This window comes from Cebus imitator, unplaced genomic scaffold, assembly GCF_001604975.1.
Source record: "Cebus imitator isolate Cc_AM_T3 unplaced genomic scaffold, Cebus_imitator-1.0 Scaffold726, whole genome shotgun sequence".
NCBI lineage: Eukaryota > Metazoa > Chordata > Mammalia > Primates > Cebidae > Cebus > Cebus imitator.
The window spans coordinates 355486-376306 of NW_016108041.1; the positions used below are offsets into that span (position 1 = coordinate 355486).

A 20821-nucleotide genomic window follows, 5' to 3' on the forward strand; every position below is an offset into this window, starting at 1 on the left:
CTTTGGGAGGTCGGGGCGGGTGAAGGAGATCAAGACCATCCTGACCAACATGGTGAAACTCTGTCTCTACTAAAACACACAAAAAAACTAGCCAGGCATGGTGGCGTGCACCTGTAGTCCGGGCTACTCGGGAGGCTGAGGAAGGGAAATTGCTTTAACCCAGGAGGTAGAGGTTGCAGTGAGCTGAGATCATGCCACTGCACTTCAGCCTGGTGAGCAAGACTTTGTCTCAAAGAAAATAAAAAGTATAGGGATATACGGCCGGGCGCAGTGGCTCAGACCTGTAATCCCAGCACCTTGAGAGGCCGAGGCAGGCTCATCAAGAGGTCAGGAGTTTGAGATCAGCCTGGCCAACATGGTGAAACCCCATTTCTACTAAAAATACAAAAAAAATTGGCCAGGCACGTAATCCCAGCTACTAAAGAGACTAAGGCAGGAGAATCACTTGAATCTAGGAGGCGGAGGTTGCACCATTGCACTCCAGCCTGGGATACACAGCAAGACTTGTCTCAATAAAAAAATAAATAAAGAGTATATAGTTTTCTGAGACAGGATCTTGCTCTGATGCCCAGGCTGAAGTGGGCATGAAGTGGAGTGGCATGATCATAGCTCACTGCAACGTTGAACTCCTGGGCTCCAGCAAACCTCCCCAACTCTTGCTCTGTCATCCAGGCAGGAGCACAGCAGCACAATCATGGCTCACTGCAGCCTCCAACTTCCATAGCTAATTTTTTAATTTTAATAGAGCAAGGGTCTTGCTATGTTGCCCAGGCTCATCTTTAAACTCCTGGCCCCAAGCAATCTTCCTGCCTTGGCCTCCCAAAGTGTTGAGATTACAGGTGTGAGTGTGAGCCACCATGCCTGATCTTAAAAAAAAAAAAAAAAAAAAAAAAAGTCTTATTTGAAGGAATAACAGAGTGACAAAAATTAAAGGATAACTGGAATTAGGTTAGGTTGCCTCCAACCTCTACTGTTGGAGCCAAGAGTAGGGTGACAACCATCCTCCAAGATGGTCTCCAATAATTCTTGTCTGTTGACTTTACGTAGTCCCTTCCCAACTAATAGAGGTAGCCAGTGCAACCAATAAGGTTTATGAAAACGACGAAGTGTGACTTCTGGGATTTCTGCCTTGCTCTTTCTGGGGCCATTCAGTCTGGGGAAAACCAGCCACCATGTTGTGAGGAGCCTCCAGCAGCCAGCCCTAGGGAGATCCATGGGGCAAAGAACTAACGACCAGCATCAGTCTGCCAGGCATGGGAGTTTAAGACCTCCAGCTTCAGTCAAGCTTTCAGATGACTATAGTCCAGGCAGAGATCCTAAATATAACCTCATGATATTTCAAGCTAGAACCACCCAGCAAAATCACCTGTCCATTCCAAACATAAAGAAGCGGTGTGTACAACCAAATTTAAGATAGTAAAGTAGAAAAAAAAAAAAAAAAGCAGTGTGAGATAACAAATGTCTCTATGACAAGTATGGTAGCCTTTCAGATCTTTGTTTGAGGGCCTGATTCTGGATATTTCTGTCCTGTTTTCCACTGCTCTCCTCTTCCCCTCTCAGTGCTAGAGATGCAGCTTCCTTTCCCATGTATAGATAAAGTAACTGGGTTCAAAAACACGGCGAGTTAATAAAAAGATTTATCAATCACGTTTTATGTTTAATAATGGTAACATTTGCTTCAAGGCCTCTAAGACTTACCCCTAAAGCTGGTAGCTGTCTGAAATGTGACTTAAAATGCCTTTGACTTTAGTGCCCTACTTCTTAAAAGGGAAAGACTCACATTATAAATAACTGTGGTTTTCAGTGTATCAAAATCAAGGAAAAACTAATTACTTTATTAGCTTGGCTATCTCAGTGCTCACCCAAACCCGGAACTACCTGTACAGGCAGACAAGATCTAGAGCCGAAATTCAGGTTTGGTCATTAGTGACCCCTCTAACTCAGTTTCCTCATCTATTACTCATTCATCTTCTGGTTCCTGTTTTGTTTTGTTTGTTTGTTTGTTTGTTTGTTTTTGAGATGGATCTCACTCTGTGGCTCAGATTGGAGGGCAGTGGTGTGATCACGCTCACTGCAGTCTGTCTCAGGCTCAAGTGATCCTCCTGCCTCAACCTCCAGAGCATGCCACCAAGCCCAGCANCTCACTGCAACCTCTGTCTCCTAGGTTCAAGAGATTCTCCTGCCTCCTGTAATCCTCAGCTAGGATTACAGGCATGTGCCACCACGTCCGGTTAATTTTTTATTTTTAGTAGAGACTGGGTTTCTCCATGTTGTTCCGGCTGGTCTCAAACTCCTGACCTCGTGATCCGCCTGCCTCTGCCTCCCAAAGCGCTGGGATTACAGGCGTGAGCCACCATGCCCAGCAGCAGTCCTGTTTTTAAAAACCATGAAACTGTCTTCCAGTTCTTGGTAAGATTTGGTGAGAATTATACCCCAATCTCAGAGATGTCAGTAACAACCCTACAGTCTTTCCTCCTGAACTAGAAAAGCTACAGAAAGACTCAGGCAGAGCTGCCCAACCTGAGCACTACTGATGTTTGAGGCCAGATACTTCTTTGCGGTGGGTGTCACTGTGTATACTGTGGCATAGCAGCATCCCAGGCCTTTATCCACAAGATGCCAGCAGCATTCCCATGCCCATATGTGACAACCAAAAATGTCTCCAGACATTGCTAGATGTCCTCTGGGGGCAGAATCACCCTTGGATGAGAACCCAATGGGCTGGGGAATGGTTGCTAGAAAAACTGGAGTTCTTGGCAAGCTCTGACCTGGGAGCCAGGGTAGAAGGGACTGGCACTACTTTCTTGCCTATGCCAACATAAAGCCGCCTACAAAGAAGTTCCAGAGACTCACATTCCATTCTCAGTTCTCAACATTCCAAGTAGAATACAGGATACCTGGCAACCACACATGCTCAAGCCTGTAATACCCTCAGCAAATGGGGAGGCCTTGTCTAAGTCTCCTGGCTGAGAAGCCTTATCAGTCAGTCACTGCCAAGGCAAACCCAGGAGGCCTTGGCAATTCACCCAGTGATGATTTACAGTCGCCCAAGCATATCGCAGCGGGAGCGGGGAGAGGGGCTCTCGGATCTTATCACCCACTCTCCCTTTCAAATCCCACTGGCTTCCCTGGCTGATCTTCTAACAAGCCAGGCAGTTCCTGCCCATAAGGCTTTTACAGCAAAAGCTCCCTGGGCCAGGTGTCTTTATTCCCTCAGTCCATTTAGGTCTCTGCTCAAATGTCACCTCTTTACCGAGGGCCCCAACGACTCCATGTAGTGGAGCGACCCCCGCAGGATGCTGACCACCCTAAAATGTATCTTCAACACTTGCTTATTTGCCTATTAAGATCCGTCCTTGCCTCTAAGTTGCCAGAGGAATTCTTGTCAGTATTCCCAGTGCCCAGTCTGCACCGGACACGGTTCATTTGACAGATGTAGAGGGAATTAACGTGGAAAATTGTCATTCCTTGCAGTTAAGCCCCTAAGGGCTCAAGGCTCCCCGCTCAGCCCAAACCCTTCAAATGTTTACTTATCCCCCTAGGGCCTGGCGCCTCTCCCAGTTCTGAAATAGACAAAAGGGGGTGGTGGGTGGGATCGGGGTGGAGGTGCAGAGCTGCGGCGTTTTTGCAGAGAAACTGCGCGGGGGAGGACGCGACAATGGCGACGGTAGTCGAGCCTACTGACTCCTCGCAAGGACTAACGCCTGAGAAAGGGAGACCTAAGGCGTCGAGATCCGAGGAGCGCAGGCCAGGGACGGAGGTGGCGGAGGCGGACATCTCGTGCGCTGAGGCCCGGGACCCACGGACAAAGGCGACAGAAGCCAAGACCTCAGGCGGCCGGGAGCTGGGACGCCGACTGCAGGCACAGAGAGCTGAGGCAACGAGGCGTGAGGGGAGCGACCCTGAGGCGACGGGCCAGCGGCGCCATTTTGTGACCGCAGGGAGGGCAGTGACGGGGCCCCAGGGTAGGTGCGGGCGAGCCTGGTGTGGCATCCGTCTGTCCTTGTCCCGTCCCCCACGCAGAGCCCGACCCCACCCTCCAAGGCTCACCTGTGTAGCTCATGGCGGCGGCCAACACAACATCCGTGGACGCCGACCGCTGGTGCTCTGCACATCCAACGCTGCGATAGCGGCTGCTAACCCCAGGGTCCCCTCCACACACACAAACACACACACGCGCGCGCGCGCGCGCGCGCACACACACACACACGCCCGAAGCCCCGCCTCCCGACCGCATTGGCTCATGATGGCCTCGGCTTCACGTCTATTGGACAAAACCGCTGTCTATCTCAGCGCTTCCTCATATCAGTGGCTGGAAGCTGCTGCCAATCTCATGAGAGTCCCGCCTTGTCCCCCCTCCTTCTGTTATCCTAAGCCCTCAGTGATTGGCCTATACAAGCCGGCAGAGAGGCGGAGTCCTGTAGAGTTCGAGGGGGCGGGACTGTGCACTACGGAAAGGTCCAAGGCCCAAGCGCGGCGAGCTAGAGGAGCGTCCGTGCCCTGGAGACCCGCCAGAGGGAGCCGGGTCTACGGCTCAGGGCTTGGCTGAGATCCAGCTCCACCACCGAGGAGCTGGATAAACCTAGCTAAGTCTCTCAACTTCTCTGGCCTTCAGTTCCAAAACGAGCATAGCAAAGCCATGCTGGACTGAGAAGACTAAAACTCAGCGCCAAACAAGATGCTGAACGCACGTTCCAACGTTACATGACAAAATGTGTGTGAAGGAGTAATTCCGGTGCCATTGCACTGAATGTTATTAATCGCTTATATGTGTAATAATTCTGTTTGTATTGTGCAAAAAGCTTTTAATCCCCACCTAATAGAAAACTGAAGCTTGGAACTCATGATTTGCTCAAGGTCCTTGACAGTTACGTGTTAAAATGGGAACTTTGCTTCTAAAAAAACACTCTGGACTCGAGATCCTGCAACAGTGCAGCCGAGCACCAGTCGTGTTCTCAGCCTGTTTCCTGGGCATGTGGAAACCCCTGCCAGGGACTTCTCATAATTTCTAGAGATGACAGAGGTAAACCGAAGAGAGTACTAAACGTGTGTTTGTGAAAACTCATCAAGTTGCTCAATTACTTCTATACTTCGTTTTAAAATTTTTTTTTTCAAGGTATGCTGTTGCTTCTTGATATTGTCGATTTCTTTAGGTGTAATGGTGGCACTTAAAAAGTTCAGAGAAACATACTGAAATACTAAGAAGTTAACCGATCTTATGGCCAGGATGTGCTTCACACAATTCAGAGAGAAAAGGGGAAAGCATGGAGCTGTAAGATTAATCTCTCACAGCTTAAGACACTGGTCATGGATTGGTAATTGATTAAGGGTTCATTTTACTATTGGTGCTACTTTTGTATAGCTGGAGTTCTCCATGATAAAATGGTTTAATAAAACTCCCCCCACCCAAATGAGGCTTACGCAGAGCTTGCTGCTATGTGGAACAAAGCTACTTACGTGTTCTGAGCAACTCCACACGTGAAGCAGAGCTCTGATGGGTAAGCACTCTGACTTTGGGGTTCATCTCCGTCAGCCTCAGGGATACCTGCCTGTCTTCCAAACTAAGGCAGGGCCCCAGGACATGACTTCTGCGTCCTACAGGTTCGTTCCTTCATGGCACTTGCCACAGCCATCATTGCACCCTGATTTGATTTCATTAACATCAAACAACCTCACAGAGAGCACGGCTCAAAAGGTTCAAACTTTGCTGCCTGAGGTGCATTAAAATGGCTTGAGCAGAGAAGAGTAATGCTCAGAAAGTTTTAGGAAAACATCCCCCTGTGCTAAGAGCTGGAGGTGACTCTTTCAAGGACACACAACCCTCACTTCACAGCATGATGGGTGGAGAGGAACTTGCCATGTGACTTTATAAGCTCTCGAATCATTTGAATGTTTTTTTGTTACATCTAGCCTATACCACTTTTATATTTTAAAAACTGACTTATGGGCCAGGCATAGTGGCTCACACGTCAATCCAAGCACTTTAGGGGGCTGAGGTGGTGGAAAGCTTAAGGCTCATGAGTTTAAGACCAACCTGGGAAATATGGCGAAACCTGCATTTCTACAAAAATTATAGAACTCAGCCAGGTGTGATGGTGCACGCCTGTGATCCCAGCTACCTGGATGGCTGAGGCAGGAGAATCCCTTGAACCCAGGAGGCGGAGGCTGCAGTGAGCCAAGGTCCCACCACTGCACTCCAGCTTGGGCAACAGAATGAGACCCTATCTCAAAAAATAAAAACTAATGAAAAGTTGTAAGAGGAAGACACACCTTTGAGTCAGCTCACAAGATGCTCTCCCTGCTCCCTAAGTCTTGCATACACCCACCCACCCACAGCACAGAATGGACAGAAGTGGTTGCGGCCTTCTGCCACCAGGTAAGATGTGCATCCTGACCCCACAGGAGCATATGTGTAGACTAAGACCACCCTCGTGGGCTTGTCATTGCAGCCTGTTAACCCTCCTTCCCAGGCAGGGGTATGGTGGGAGGGCCCAGAAAGCAGGGCTGGGGGTAGAGGTGGCCCCTGCTATTCACATGCCATGAAGTCATTCCTACTTTCCTGCACTTGGCCATTTAGTGAAAACGATGAGCTGGAAAACCACATGCAATAAACAAGAAGGAGCAGCCAACGAAATCTCTTAAAATCTCAGAAATGTTCAATAAACATTTGCAGAGTGAGAAAATAAATAACATCGCAAAGAGCCAGCAGCTCCTCCTTTCCCCGCATTTCTCGAGTCGGGTGCACGTGTCTTAACTAGAAGTCACATCTTGAAAGCAGGCGAGTTCCAGCTCTCTACACCCCTGCTGGCCCCCCCAAATGCTCCCAGCGGGTCCCTGACACCCTCACTGGTAGCTGCTGCCCTTGATAAGCTCCTTCAGCCTCAACTGCTTCTTGATCCTGGCTCCCTTCCCAGACGGGCTACCCAGAACCCTGGTTTGTCTGCTCACTGTAGCCACTTGGCCAGCCAGCCAGAGCCCCCACACCAGCCATGGCATTAAAGGAACTTGGGCTCATCCCCTGCTGCATCTGGTCGGCTTGGCAGCCAACGGGAAAACCCAGGGCCTCCATGGCTCTGCACAGAGGAGGCCCCGATCCCAGTCCCGGCTGCCAGCCAATGCCAGCCTGTCCACTCGACAGAAAAACACACGCTGGCCGCCTGCCCCGGGGCGTTTCCAGAAGAGAAATTTAATCTAATTTACATACGTCTAGGTACATCAATAACCAAAATGTGGCCACTGAAAAAAGTTAAAAGGTCAATCAGCTCCCGGCTTCTAGCTGGCCCAGGATTGCAAAATAAAAAGATCCACGTTCCTTATTCTCTACACAAAACGCGTTTTTAAAAAAGTGAAAGGTCTAGGGAGCTATACATAGAAAGCAACAGTGAAAAGGGGGAGGGGGCAGGAGTGGGGGAGGAAAGTCCCACCCCCCCACCCCACCCTCCAGGGCCCCAGAGCCCCTGAGGCTCTTTGGGGGGCCTTGACATGGCAGGAGGCAGCTGTCAGCTCTGAGCTCTTCCCAGCTGGGAAGGCCCCTCTGGGGGGCAGCCCACAAGGATTTCCGTGGCATTGTGGGCTCAGTGAGGGGCTCCCAGGCCCCAGCAGGCCCCACAGAGGGAGCATGGCTTCCCCTGAGCAAGCACCGTGGCATGATGTGGTCGTTCGACCCGGGAACTGGGGGTCCGGAGCAGATCCCAGGTCTCACGAGGTGCATGTGTGTGTTCGCATGTACATGCGTGTGAGAGGATATTCATGGGGGCGAGAGTGACCCAGAACAGGGGTCTTTGGGGTCTTTGCAAATGGCCACGGATGGCAGACATCGCCCTGCCTGGCTGCTAGACGGAGGAGTGCTGTCTTCCCCTGTGACCAAATCGGCTGCCACCAGAGACCTGGTTGCTGCCCCTGCTGGACCAGGTGGGCATGGGCTGAAGGAAGACACCCTGTGGCCCCAGAGTCCTTGGGCTGGGGGAAGGGCGGCTAGCTGGCTCCCGGCGCCCTGGCTGTAGTGTGCCCGGCCCCCAAGGGGCGCCGTTTTGAGGTTTTGGCTTGCTCCTTTGGAAACAGAAAGAAAGAGGAAGAGGGATGAGGGCACAGAGGAGAGGAGACAGAGGTGGCACGAGAGGGGATCTGGAATGCTTTTGTGTTAGGGAGCCTCTGCCGCCGCTGTCTGTGCCTGCGGGGCCTGGGACTCCTCAGGTGGGGGGTCCGCTTTGGAGAAGTTCATCTCCAGGATGTGCCGCTGTAAGTGCCGCACCCACTCTTCCTGGATGGAGAGGGGCCCCTGGAATTCCACTTCACAGAACCTGCGTGAGGGAAGAGAGAGGGAGTGGCCAGTGCTGTGACGAGAGGTGGAAGCACAGCCTTGCCCATGTCCCTGGCACACCTGCTGCTACTCAGTGTGGACAGAGCAAGCCCAGGAGGTGGGAAGAAGGACCCAGAGGTCAGGTGTTTCCCATGGACAGCCACCTCCACTCACCACCACGGGGTCAGGCAGGGTCTCATAGAGACCCCTGCCTCTATGCTCAGGAAGTCACTGGTGCCAGGTAAGGGCTACCCGGCTTCCAGGTCCTCCTGCCATCTGACAGATACATAGAATCTGAGACAGTAGAGGGCACAGAGAAGCAAGTCTTACCCAACGAGCCAGGCCCCCCTCCTCCTCCTGTCTTCCTGGCACCTAAAGAGGCCTCACAGCACAGAGGCCTGGAGCCCAGGCTCCATGGCTCGACTTGGGTTTGACTCTGACTTCTGACTTGGCCTGTGTGGCCTCAGGCAAGTCACCTCAAGTCTCAGGGTCCCAGTTCCCTCCTCTCCAATGTACTTGTGGACTCTGGTAAGAATTAACTAAGATCTACTTTTTTCTTGAGCCAGACACTAGTTAAGTGCTTACTTACCACGTGCCAGGCAGTTCTGAGTGCTTTATAAATATTAAATTCACTTAGTCCTCGTAACAAATCTGTAAGGTAGGTTTGTTATCACCTGCTTTTATGAGTGGGGAAATTGAGGTAAGGAGCAGGTAAGTCCTTCTCTGAGGTCACTAAGCTAGTAAGTGGCAGAGTTGGGATTTGAACCCAGGTCTCCCGGGCTACCAAGCTCAGGATGTCAGCCGTTAGCCTGGGCCCTACCACACCCAAGGGCAGCCACTGAGGCGACACCTCCCAGCTCCCACCAGACCCTGTCCTGTTCCAAGGCTCTGGGTGACCAAGGCCCACTCTAGTGGTCTCCCTCCCTCCCCCAGGGGCAGCCTACCTGCATTTGAGGGTGTAGATGTTGCCCACAAACTTGACAAGTGATGTCTGTGGGGGCCGGGGCACCAGGGAGGGAACCGGCCGGACTCGGGGTGGGGGTTGCCGCACCTCCTCCAGCTTCTGCTGTAGGTCATTGGTCTCTTCGCCTCCCCGGGCTGCAGAGGCATCTGGAGGGCGGGCTTGTCGGCGTTCGAATTCTAAGGTGGGGAGAGGGACCGGAGATGAGCAGGAGGGGTGGAGGCTGCAGAGACTTGAAATACACAAGAGCTGAGGATGGATGCTGCCTGGATGGGCAGGATGGGGGATGGACGGGTGGGATGGGGGATGGATGGGTGGGGTTGGGGACAAACAGGGGAATTGGTAAGCAACTGGAGAAAGGACTAAAGGGCCACAGCAGAGTGCCTGGGGCATGGCTGGGTAGGCCTGGCAGGTGCCCGCTGCCCTCCCACCCTCCTCCACCAGCACTCACTGTTGATGTTCTGCCGCTGGTGCTCCTCGGCCTTCACGGTGCCTGGTGGGCTGGCTGCCAGAGGCCGCTCACCACTGTCAGCTGCCCGGCCAGCCTCAGGCCCTGGCTCCCCCCCAGCACTGCGGCCGACCACAGCCAGGCCCCCAGGTGCCAGCCCCAGGGACGGCCGCTTGTCACTGTCACGGCCATGGCCAGCACTGCGGAACTTCTTGGTGAAGGGGCGGCCACCCTGGATATAGCTGCGGTAGGCGCCCACCTTCTGGGGCCGGTGCTTGATCCACTCGCTCAGTGTCTCGATGGGCGAGCCATTGACGCACCACTCGGTCACGCCGAACTGCCGCAGGTGTGCCCGTGCGTGGCTGGCCAGGGCCTTGCGGTTTTCAAAGTAAAGACCACACAGCTCGCAGCAGGCCTCGGTGGCTGCAGGGCGGAGGGGGTGCTGCTGAGCCACAGCCCGAAGTGGGCAGGTGCACCCAGACGGCACTGCCGAGGCCAGATGCCAATCCCGCCTCCCACAGAGACCCAGCCATGGGGGCCCCACTTGGGGTCAGTGTGCACTCTTGTGGCATTGCCTGGCCTGGCAGGCCCTGGCAGTCGCCCTCCCGGGACCCTGCCACCCGCTGCTTACAGGAGTGGGAGGTCTTCTCATGAAGGGTCTTTGCCTTGAAGGGCAGTTCAGTCTGGATGTAGGTCTTGGCCTTGACCTCTGCTGGGAGGAGGCGGTCCTCCTGCAGGGGCCGCTTGGCTGCCACTGAGCCCAAGTAGCCAGTGGCTGAGGGCTTGGCCCCAGTGATGGGCGTCAGGCTGAGCTCTCGAGGAACCTGGGCTGGCCCTGCGCCTGATTTGCCTGGCCGGCCAGCCAGGGGCGACAGCGGCAGTGGGGACTGCACGGGCCCAGGGGCCACAGTGGGAGGCCCGTCCTCAGCCAAGGCAGGGGCCAGGTCTCCAGCCGGTGGCTCCTTCTTGATGAGGCACGGCTTGGATTTCTTCTTGAGGATTTCTCGCAGCGTGTCGATGGGTGAACCATTGACGGACCACTCGGTCACACCCATTTGCCGCAGGTGGGAGCGCGCGTGACTCGACAGGCCCTTGCGGTTCTCGAAGAACTCACCGCAGAACTCACAGCGTATGTCGCGCACCGGCTCTGCCCGGGACGCTGCAGGGGATCCAGGGTGGGGGGAGGAGGAGGAGAAGGAGGTGGCAGCTGCGGGCAGGAAGTCTCTAAGCTCAAAGCCCCCGTATCACTGCCAGCTGCCTAGCTACCCCTGTCCACACCACCCACCAGATCGCAATGACCTGCTCCCTCCTCTGGGCCTCCAAAGGCCCTTGTGTACCTCTGGCTTTTCTGCTTTTTCTGTCACCTCAAATTCTAGCTAGCTTCAAAAAATCTCCCTGTGTGATCCTGGGCAAGCCACTTTCCCTCTCTAAGCTTCGGTTTCCTCCTCTGCAAAATGGAGATGAAAACCCCTCCCTCCCAGTGTTACTATGGGAGGGTCTAAAATGGGAACAGTTCTGAGCATAGGGTACAGAACTGGTACACAAGGCACATGAGTGCTAATGAACAGCCTAGGCTATCCTCACCTACTCAGCACACAGCGGGCATCCAATCAGAGCAGAATGAACGTAGTGCTGGTGCAATAGGCAAGCAAGTGACATTATGATGACAGCACACAGAGTTTTCTATAACCAGGTGCTGTGCTAAGTGCTTTATCCCACTTAATCCTCAAGAAAACCAGAGTTGGGACTATGCTGATCTCCATCTTCCAAATGAGGAAACTTGCCCAAGGTCACATAGAGCTAGACTGTGGAGGAACAGTGATCTTAACTCACACTTGACTCCAAATGTTAAGCACTTAATTACCAGGAATGTCAGAAAGACACAAATCAGACATTCACTGCCAGTCCCTACACTCCTGCCATGGCAGACATCACTAATTAATCCCTGCAGTCTTTCTCCCTAGGACTCTGGCTGACAGACACTACCAATTAATTGAAATGGCACAAGAAATGGAACCTTACTGCCATCACTGAATGACACAATCCTGCTTCTCAAATGAATGAAGGACAATTGAGCAGCAAGCATTATCAGTTGCCGGGGTCTGCACAGCAGGAATACACAGCTGACCCTGCGTCCTTTCTACCTGCACGTCCTCCCTTCCAGTTCAACTCTAGGCAGTCTGGATACCCCCAAGGGGAGGCAGGGAGGAGACCCCTCCAACTGTTCTCCCTGCTCTACTGCAGGGTCACACTTACACAGGTTCAGGGGTGTCATGTCTTCCCGTGGCGCCCCCCAGGGACCCTCAGATGGGTGCAGCTCCCCATGAAGGGCCCCTGGTAGCATCTCCCGCTTGATTTCCACCCGAATTTGTTCAGGCTTCAGCTTCTTGGGCAGCGAGGGTGCAGCCAGGCCTGGGAACATCTTCCGGGCCGTGGGAGGAGGAGAGGCAGTTGGTGAGTGGCCCAGGGGGCTGCCTGGTGGCGGTGGCAACTTCTTGGCCAAGGGTGAGATGTGAAGGTCCGAGGGGCTGCGGGCTTCCAGTGAGCTGCCAGGACCTGCGCCACCCATCATCTTGGCCAGGGCTTTTGGGCTTGGCCCTGGTGGGTTGGGAGGTCCGCCAGGCCGAGACTGGGTCCGTCTCTTCAGGATCTCCCGCAGCGTGTCGATGGGCGAGCCATTGACGTACCACTCGGTCACACCCATTTGCCGCAGGTGGGAGCGTGCGTGGCTCGAGAGGCCCTTGCGGTTCTCGAAGAACTCACCACAGAACTCGCAACGGATATCTCGCGCTGGCTCTGGGCCTGAGGCTGCAGCAGGAGGAGAAAGGGGCAGTTATCATCGTGGAACTCCCAGCACCGTCACCTGCAGGAGTGTCCTGGTCAGCTGGGCATGGGTGGCAGCAGCATGCCCACAGGTTAGGGTGGTGAGGGCAGGTGCAGATAAGGGAGTGGAGGAGCGGGGCTGGGGGCCAGATACCCGGCAGGAGTGAGGGGAGGCTCCAGAGAGCACATGGGCTCTCGGTCCTGGCGGAGGAGAATGGAACCAAGATTCCACTGTTCTGTGGGTCCCAACAAGGACAGGGTGAGGTGGGGAGGGCAGCCTAGGTGCTAATGTGCCATCTAGACAGGGGCAGATGTGGGTGCCTTGCACACCAGAAGGCAGGATTTCTCCCCCTTGGCCTTGATTCTCAGGAAGGGTCACGGAGGTCAAAGGCCAAGAGAGAGGGCCTAGCAGCCCACTGCCAAGATCTCTGGGCAGAACCGGCCCACTGCCAAGGGCCCCTGTCTACTCCCTGCCCCAGCAGGGAAGGGGCTGTGACCCCCCCGGGAGGGGCTCCAGGGCCCGCAGGGAGGAGGGGGCAGCTGAAGCGAGAACCTACAGAGGTTGAGAGGAGACGGCTCCACATCAGAGGCCCAGAAAATGCCGGCGGCTGCGGCGGCCGAGAGGTCCTGCTTCCCCCAGGGGCTGGCCATACCCGCGGCCTTCAGCTTGGCCTTCTTGGCCGGCGGTGGGGGGGGGAGCAAGGAGAGGGCCGCGGAGGTGGGAGGCGGCCGCCCCAGGTGGGCCAGGGCGCCGCGCCTGGGTGGGAGGCGGATCTGGACGCCGTCCCTCCTGATGAGCCCGTGGAGCACGTCTATGGGGGATCCCTTGGCGTCCGGATCGCTGACGCCCAGGTGGCGCAGGTGGGCACGGGCGTGGCTGGACAGGCCCTTTCGGGTCTCAAACCAGGCACCGCACAGCTGGCAGTCCAGCTCTCTGCCCCCGTCACTATCTAAAGCTGCGGAGACAAAACACAGGGGGAGTTCACGGCCGCCACCTTGGCCGGCCTTGGGGGCCTGAGGCAGGAGGGTCTGGTGTGATTTTTGGCTGCTCAGGCAGTTTGGGGGTCCAAGACTCAGGCCGCAGCTTTCTTTTGAGGTTTGGGCGCAGGATATCCTGTTTCCTGCCTAGCCCTTGGCATCAAGGGGAGTGTGGAGAGCTTAAGGACGTGGGGTGGACAGGCAGTGACCAAATTCTAGATAATCGGATACTCCCAGATCCTCTCCCCTAGGATCCCTGCTATGGGAGCTGTGGGAGTGATGGTGGCTGCTGGGCTCATGCAGCCAAGGGCACACCTGCTCAGGGCCCTGCCCCTGGAAGCATGGAAGACTCAGTGGAAAACAACTTCAAGGGAACATGAGGTGCCAAATGGGGGGCTCCGCTGGGCAGGGGACCAGACTCTGGGGTCACCCCCAGACTCTAATGTCCCCAAAGATATGGGAAAGCCCTTGTTAAGCCTGCTCACTGCACCTAGAGGGTTTCTTCCCAAATGCTACCTGCCATGCCCACAGGCAGCCCAGGAAGTAGGGCTTCACCTGCAGGAACAGAGAGCTGCCTCTGCATGGACAGCAAGGAAGACTTACAACAGGACCAACTGTGGGCACTTCCCATCAGGTGATCCCCTGTCTATCCAAGATGCTTCCAACCCCCACTGAGAAAGCTAGGCCACAGGAAACGTGATTACCTTCACTGCCCCCACCCTCAGGCCCAGAGAAAGCCAAGAGCTGCCCCTCAGTGGCGACATGACCCTGGCAGGCTCAGCCACCACAGTGAGGCCTTCAGGGAAGATCCACAAAGTGAAGTGGGAGACACAGTCCACATCCATGGCGGCCCAAAAGGAGATGCAGAGGCTCAACTGATACTCTGGCCTGGCCAACCCAGGACATGGGAGCTGTAGTCCCCGCTGTCCCCACCCACCCTGGGCCCTGCTGCCCAACCTGAGGCCCCTGTCCCTCCCAGTGCCGGAACCTCCCTCGGCTCTTGGGACCCACACTCACTGAGGTTCAAGGGCCCCTCATCCTCAGACTGAGGCCACTGTGCCTTTGGGGAGGCCGGCCGGGGGCTCAGGGACAGCTGGGGGGTCTTGTCCTCAGGATTCTTAGGGGTAGGGGAGCCCGCCAGGGCCAGTGGTGTCTTTTTGAGGAGCGGAGAGCTGGGCGGGTGGCCCAGGCCCTTGGCCGAGAAGCCGGGAGGCGACTTGATGGCTTTGTTGACAGCAGGGGCATCCAAGGGCTTGGCCAGGGTGAGCAAGCCGGGCCGAGGGGCCCCGGCGACCACCTCCTTCAGCGAGCTGGACTTCTTAGCCAGGCCCGGGGGCAGCCCAAGGTGGGCATCGGGCAGGCCCTTCTGCTTCACAAGCTCGTAGAGGAGGTCGATGGGTGCGCCGCTGCTCTCCGACTCCGCCACTCCCAGCTGCCGCAGGTGGGAGCGTGCGTGGCTGGACAGGCCCTTTCGGGTCTCAAAGCAGGCGCCGCAGACCTCGCAGGTGGTCAGGCTCTGGGCTGAAGGGCAACACAGAGGCCGGGGGAGCAGGCTGTGAGGCCCGAGGTCCAGCTCTCCCGCTTCTCCTCCCCCGAGAGTCCCACTCACCCAGGTTCCATGGAAGTGTTTTGCCTCCGTCAGGCCCCCCGAACCTCACAATCACCCTAACAAGGCGGAGATTAGCTTGTCTGCTTTGCTGATAAGGGTTAGAAACTGAGGCTCAGAGAGGGACAAGTTGTGCCCAAGGGCACACCACAGGATGCAGAGTCCTTCTATCATCCAGCCAGTGGGACATCTTTCAGAACTCTGACCTATTGGGAGCCCTGGCAACAGGTTCACACAAATGCTGCCCTGCCAGCCACATGCTTCACTGAACTAAGTTCTAGCCACCCTATGCGGCTCAACTCCTGCCGAAAACACTGGTCCTTGCAGTCTCCTGTACCCTCTTCCACAGAGCCTTTATCCTTGCCTATCTGCTTCTCTGTCCCAATCCCCCAACTTGAATGACCCTCAAGAGCAAGGGCCAAATTCATTTTGCTCCTTTCACCTCCCTGGAATCCACCCTAGCGCCCGTCACTAGTCAATAGGAACCTTAGTATCAAGCAGACAGAAGAAATGGTGTCATGGGAGAGATCACACAGCTAGCAAAGGCCAGATTCAGCAAATGAGCTAGGTCTGAGCATGAGTTCTGGACCACTGTGCCCGCTGCTTCTCTGGATGCCATTCCCTCCCCCATGAGGGTGCAGCTCAGGGCCATGAATGCCCAGGACAGTAGAAGTTCAAGAAAGAAGGCAGCTTAGTGCCAACTATGGCGCCTCAAGGTGCCAGAGGGAAAACTGCGGGCAACCTGGGGTCCCACGTTAACCCCAAGGCATGAGAGTGCCCCTGTGAGTGTCACCAGCCTGGCCAGCATCCCCTGCCATACCACCTGGGCCACTCACCCTTGAGGTCCTGCAGCTCCTGTTTGCTGCCATGAGGAACCTCTGCAGCCACTTTGCTGCTCAGCCGACTGGCCACCTGCTCCAGGGCCCCAGGGACAGGCAGGCTCTTCTTAGGGAGCGAGGGAGAGCCCAAGTCCATGGCCACCATTGCGTTTTCCTCAGAACCCAGGCCTGTGGGGTTGGGGAGACAGGCTCAGGCCAGGCAAGTTTCGGGCTGTCTATCCCCAGAACTAAGAAGATGGCCTTCTTATCCTTGCTGTCTGTTCCCACTCTGCAAGGCAGCCGACCTAGGAAAGCTGAGGTTCTACCCACAACCCCCAGCACCAGTTCAATGCAGGTATGCTGAGGCTGCCACTGACAGCAGACACCAGCAGCTGCTTCCACACACCAGGGCATGGACAGGTCCCTGGTGTAATGCAAATCTGAGCCCAAACTCCCATCCCGGGGGATCTCAAAGAAAAGACCTCTCTGGGCAGAACTTGTGAGGGGGAACATCTGCCTGTCTTGAGGGTGAGGGTGGGAGGCAGTCAGAAGGAGAATTCAACAAAACACTAGGGTCAGGAAGCTGGAGAGGCAACACAGAGGCAGGGAGCCAGGGAGCTAGGGACAGGGAGCACTTGTGAGGAATCTCCATCAGACAAGACAGCTGGGGGCTGCAGAGACAATGGGGGACAAGGTGGCCTACTCATCACAAACTGAGCCCTAAGTGGGGTAAGGTGAGAACCTGGTCTCTGCGCCTACAGCGACCTAACTGCAGACAGAAAGGGTTGGAATCACATAACTTTGTGTTAAGTTTCTGAGACATCTATCAGGCGGAAGCTTCCCTGGGTGAGGAGTGTCTGGCAGATGGAACCAAGGGTGAATTTTCTGGTCTAGCTTTTCACAGGAAGGGGCCTGGAAAGCCCGTTGAACTCCAAGTTTAGAGTTCGGAGTATGGCAAAGGCTCAGAAGATGAGGGAAGTGTGTGCCAACGGGGTCTTGGAGATGCTCAATATAGGAATGTAACGGGGCAGAGAACCAGGTAGATTCTATGCTCAGTTTGTCTCGCAAAGGCAAAGAGTAGGCGCTGAGGACTGGGACACCGAGGACTTTGTTAAAGTCTCCGCGTGGGGTGGGCGCGTCTGTCAGATGGGGCAGGGCCGAAGTGAGTTTCCTTGCCGGACGGACCGGAACCGTGGCAAGGGACACTCCCGGGGCTCCAAAGAGGGCAAGGGACATCTGTCAGACGGGGCAAAGGTCTCGAGGAGCGGCGGCGAAGTGTTTCTGAGGCCTGGGACCCTGCGAACGGCGACAGAAGGCCCTGGGCCCACGCGACTAAAGGGCCTGAGGGGGGGGGGCAACCCGGAGACTGGACGGAAGGCGTCGGAGGCGGCGGCACCGGCAGGCGGGATTCCGACCTTCCCCTCCCCGCACCCTCCCAACAGCGGGCTCTTACCCGGCGCGGACGCGGGCCCGGGCCCCGGCCCCGGCTCCGACTCGGCCTTGGGCCCGTCCCGCGGCGGCGGCGGCGGCGGCGGCGGCGGCGGCGGCGGCGGCGGCGGCGGTGGGGGTGGGGGCGGCGGCGGCGGCGCGGGGGGTGCCGCGGGGCCCGGGCTCGGGGGGCTGGGCGGAGGCGCCCCCGCGGGCGCGCGCTCCCTGGCGCCCCCCGCGCGCGGCCCCGCCGCCGCCTTGCTCTCCGCTTTTGTCACTCGGCACTGGGCGGTGGAGGCGGCCATCTTGGCTCCGGCGCACGCGGGGCAGCTGCCCCAGGCGGGAGCAGCCGAGCGCCGAGTGCCGAGTGCCGCCGCCACCGCCGCCGAACCCGCTCCGCCCCGCCCCTCAGGGCGCGCCCAGGGTGGCCGGCCGAGTGCCGAGCGCCGAGCGCCAAGAGCGAAACCGTTCGTCTGGGCCCTGCGGGAGGAGAGCTGCAGCTGCTGGAAGCTGCCCGCACACTCCGGCTCGCGGATGCACGCACACTGGGTGCCCAGCGGCCTCCAACCGCCGTCCCAGCCCAATCCCCGGACATTTCCACCCCTAGGATGGGAATCTTACGGCCTCACTCAAACCCCGTTAAACAACGTCCAAACTCTTAAGGGCCCCGACGGGCGAAGCTAGGACCTGCCCCAGGACCCTACCCCATTCCCTTTCAGGGAAGTCTCCACCTCCGAGTCGGGGATCCTAGAAAACACCTGATCTCCAGCCACGAGAATCCCTTCAGTATCATCCTGGTATCCAACCGTCCCCCGACGGTGCTGTTCCGCGGACCTAGGGAATCCCACACGGCCAGCACCACATTTCAATCACTGCCTGCTTCTCTCTCTGATTGTCCCCAGCTGTTCCTTGACAGTTGGGTGGGGCCAGAATCTGACCGTTGCCCCGCCCCCATCCTGGCACCCGCCCTCTCCTGCCCACTTAGGGAGATGGGGCAGGCTTCTAACGACAGGGCCAGTGCCCAGACCTAGCCCTAATATTGCACATCCTCACTTAAGGCAAGGCTTCCAGGATCTTTCCTATCACTCCTTAACCGCGAACCCTCTGCCTCCCAGTTATTCACTGAAAGACTGGTCATAGCTCGCCCTCTCAAGGACAAGGCCAGGGCAGTGCCAAACCTGCCTCCTCTCTCATCGTAGGCTGACTCCTTACACCCCAGTGCCTCCCTTACCCATAGCCATCCTCAGAGCCAGCTCTGTCTAGCAGCCATCCCTGAGACACTACAAACCAAGCCAGATGTGGGTAAGCTAAATGCCCAGGGGGCAGCCTTTAGAAGAAGCAAGAAGCCTGAGGTCAAGTTCCCACTCTGCCTCTCCCTGAGGTGTCACCTCAACCAACCTCTGTCCTCTCTGCACCCCCAAGGAGAGGGGGCTTTGATAGCCTCACCCTCCCCTTTGCAGCCTCAATAGTGCCCTTCAAATGGGCTTGTGAATGAGTCCAGAGTACAGGGCTAGGTAGGACCCCAGCAGCTGTAAGGAGGAGTAGTACAGAAGCGGCTGGATGCGGTGGCTCATGCCTGTAATCCCAGCACTTTGAGAGGCCGAGATGGGTGGATCACTTGAGGTCAGGAGTTCGAGCCCAGTCTGGCCAAAATGATGAAATCCTGTCTCTACTAAAAATACAAAAAAAATGAGCAGGGAGTGGTGGCAGACACCTGTAATCCCAGCTACTTGGGAGGCTGAGGCAGGAGAACTGAACACTTGAATCCAGAAGGCAGAAGTTGCAGTGAGTGGAGATTGTGCCACAGCACTCCAGTCCCTGAGTTACAAGAGAAAGACTCCACCTCAAAAAAACAAAACAAAAACAAAAACAAAACAAAACAAAAAAAAACAAGGCTGTGCACAGTGGCTTCGGTCTATAATCCCAGCACTTTGGGAGGCTGAGGCAGGCAGATCACCTGAGGTTAGGAGTTGGAGACCAGCCTGACCAACATGGTGAAACCCCCTCTCTACTAAAAATACAGAATTTTCTTAGCCAAGTGTGGTGATGGGTGCCTGTAATCCCAGCTACTTGGGAGGCTGAGGCAGGAGAATTGTTTGAACCCAGAAGGTGGAGGTTGCAGTGAGCCAAGATGGTGCCACTGCACTCCAACCTGGGCAACAGAGCAAGACTCCATCTTTAAAACAAACAAGCAAACAAAATAAAACAAAACACAAAACAGGAATAGTACCAAATGAAGCCCTAGCCTCCAGCAATCCCAGGATGATTCCCCCTGTTCAAAAACTCTCCATTCCTCAGAGCCCAACTACTCTTCGCAGCCAAGTTCTCTGCGTTGTAAAGGCTCCTGCAAAGTCAGGCTGTGCAAGACTGGGCCCTTCACTTGTCCACTCCCTCTGTGGTGCCCAGTCCTGGGCTCCTTCACTAAATAGGACTTATGGATTTCCAAGCCATCCTGCACTAAAGACACCACCAAACAAGCTGCTGAGAAATCCAGCTCTACGGCTGTGTGGCTGTGGCAAAGAAGATGACCCGTGGTTTCCTTATCCTTAAAACCGGGACTCGGCTGGGTGTGGTGGCTCACGCCTGTAATCCCAGCACTTTGAAAGGGTGAGGTGGGCGGATCACCTGAGGTCAGGAGTTCGAGACCAGCCTGGCCAACATGGTGGAACCCCGTCTCTACTAAAAATTAAAAAAAAAAAATTAACCGAGTTTAGTGACGTGCGCCTGTAGTTTCAGATGCTCAGGAGACTGAGGCAGGAGAATCATTTGAACCCGGGAGGCGGAGATTACAGTGAGCAGAGATCGCGCCACTGCACTCTAGCCTGGGGGACAGAGCGAGACTCCACCTCAAACAAACAAACAAAACAGGGACACAATAATCTTAGTCCCACAGACTTACACTGAGGCATAAATGAGATAATACAGGTTAAAACCTTAGTACAGGGGCCAGGCATGGTAGCTGAGGCCTCTAAATCCCTGCACTTTGGGAGGCTGAGGCAGGAGGATTGCTTGAGCCCAGGAGCTCGAGACCAGCCTGGGCAACATAGTGAGATCCCATCTCAAAAAAAACTAAAATGAAAAGACATTAGTATATAGCCAGCATTTGAAAATGGAGGAGCATATCAGATCTACCAGACAAAGCAAACATTGGTTGAAAAATCTAGACTCTAGGCGGGGTGCTGTGGCTCACGCCTGAATCCCAGCACTTTGGGAGGCTGAGGCAGGTGGATCACTTGAGGTCACGAGTTTGAGACCAGCCTGGCCAACATGGTGAAATCCCATCTCTACTAAAAATTAGCCAGGCATGGTGGCACACGCCTATATTCCCAGCTACTCAGCAGGAGAACTGCTAGAACCTGGGAGGTGGAAGTTGCTGTGACTGGCATCGAGCTATGCACTCCAGCCTGGGTGGCAGTGTGAGACTTAGACTCAAATGAACCCAACTCATTTCAACTTTTTA

General features: G+C 55.7%; 2 protein-coding genes across 12 annotated transcripts in view; both read right to left on the bottom strand.

Moving 5' to 3' along the window:
• AKAP8L (A-kinase anchoring protein 8 like) overlaps positions 1-4175 on the bottom strand; it is a 31888-nt gene extending 27713 nt beyond the window's left edge. For both annotated transcript variants that reach the window (XM_017519066.2, XM_017519065.2), the window contains exon 1: positions 4051-4175. In XM_017519066.2, coding sequence (XP_017374555.1) covers positions 4051-4063 — 13 coding nt within the window. In that variant the 5' untranslated portion in view covers positions 4064-4175. The remainder of the gene's footprint in view (positions 1-4050) is intronic.
• A 2444-nt stretch (positions 4176-6619) lies between these two features.
• Positions 6620-20821, bottom strand: part of WIZ (WIZ zinc finger) — a 28572-nt gene continuing 14370 nt past the window's right edge. For 5 of the 10 annotated variants that reach the window (XM_037735107.1, XM_037735102.1, XM_037735103.1 and 2 more), the window contains 8 exons: positions 15952-16122; positions 14527-15030; positions 13089-13487; positions 11965-12516; positions 10340-10867; positions 9712-10131; positions 9244-9439; positions 6635-8300 (listed from right to left, as the gene is read on the bottom strand). In XM_037735107.1, the coding sequence (XP_037591035.1) occupies positions 8141-8300; positions 9244-9439; positions 9712-10131; positions 10340-10867; positions 11965-12516; positions 13089-13487; positions 14527-15030; positions 15952-16122 (2930 nt within the window). In that variant the 3' untranslated portion in view covers positions 6635-8140. Of the gene's footprint in view, positions 8301-9243; positions 9440-9711; positions 10132-10339; positions 10868-11964; positions 12517-13088; positions 13488-14526; positions 15031-15951; positions 16123-17386; positions 17719-20821 lie in introns of those variants that run through there. The other 5 variants (XM_017519060.2, XM_017519064.2, XM_017519056.2 and 2 more) reach the window with 5 other exon arrangements.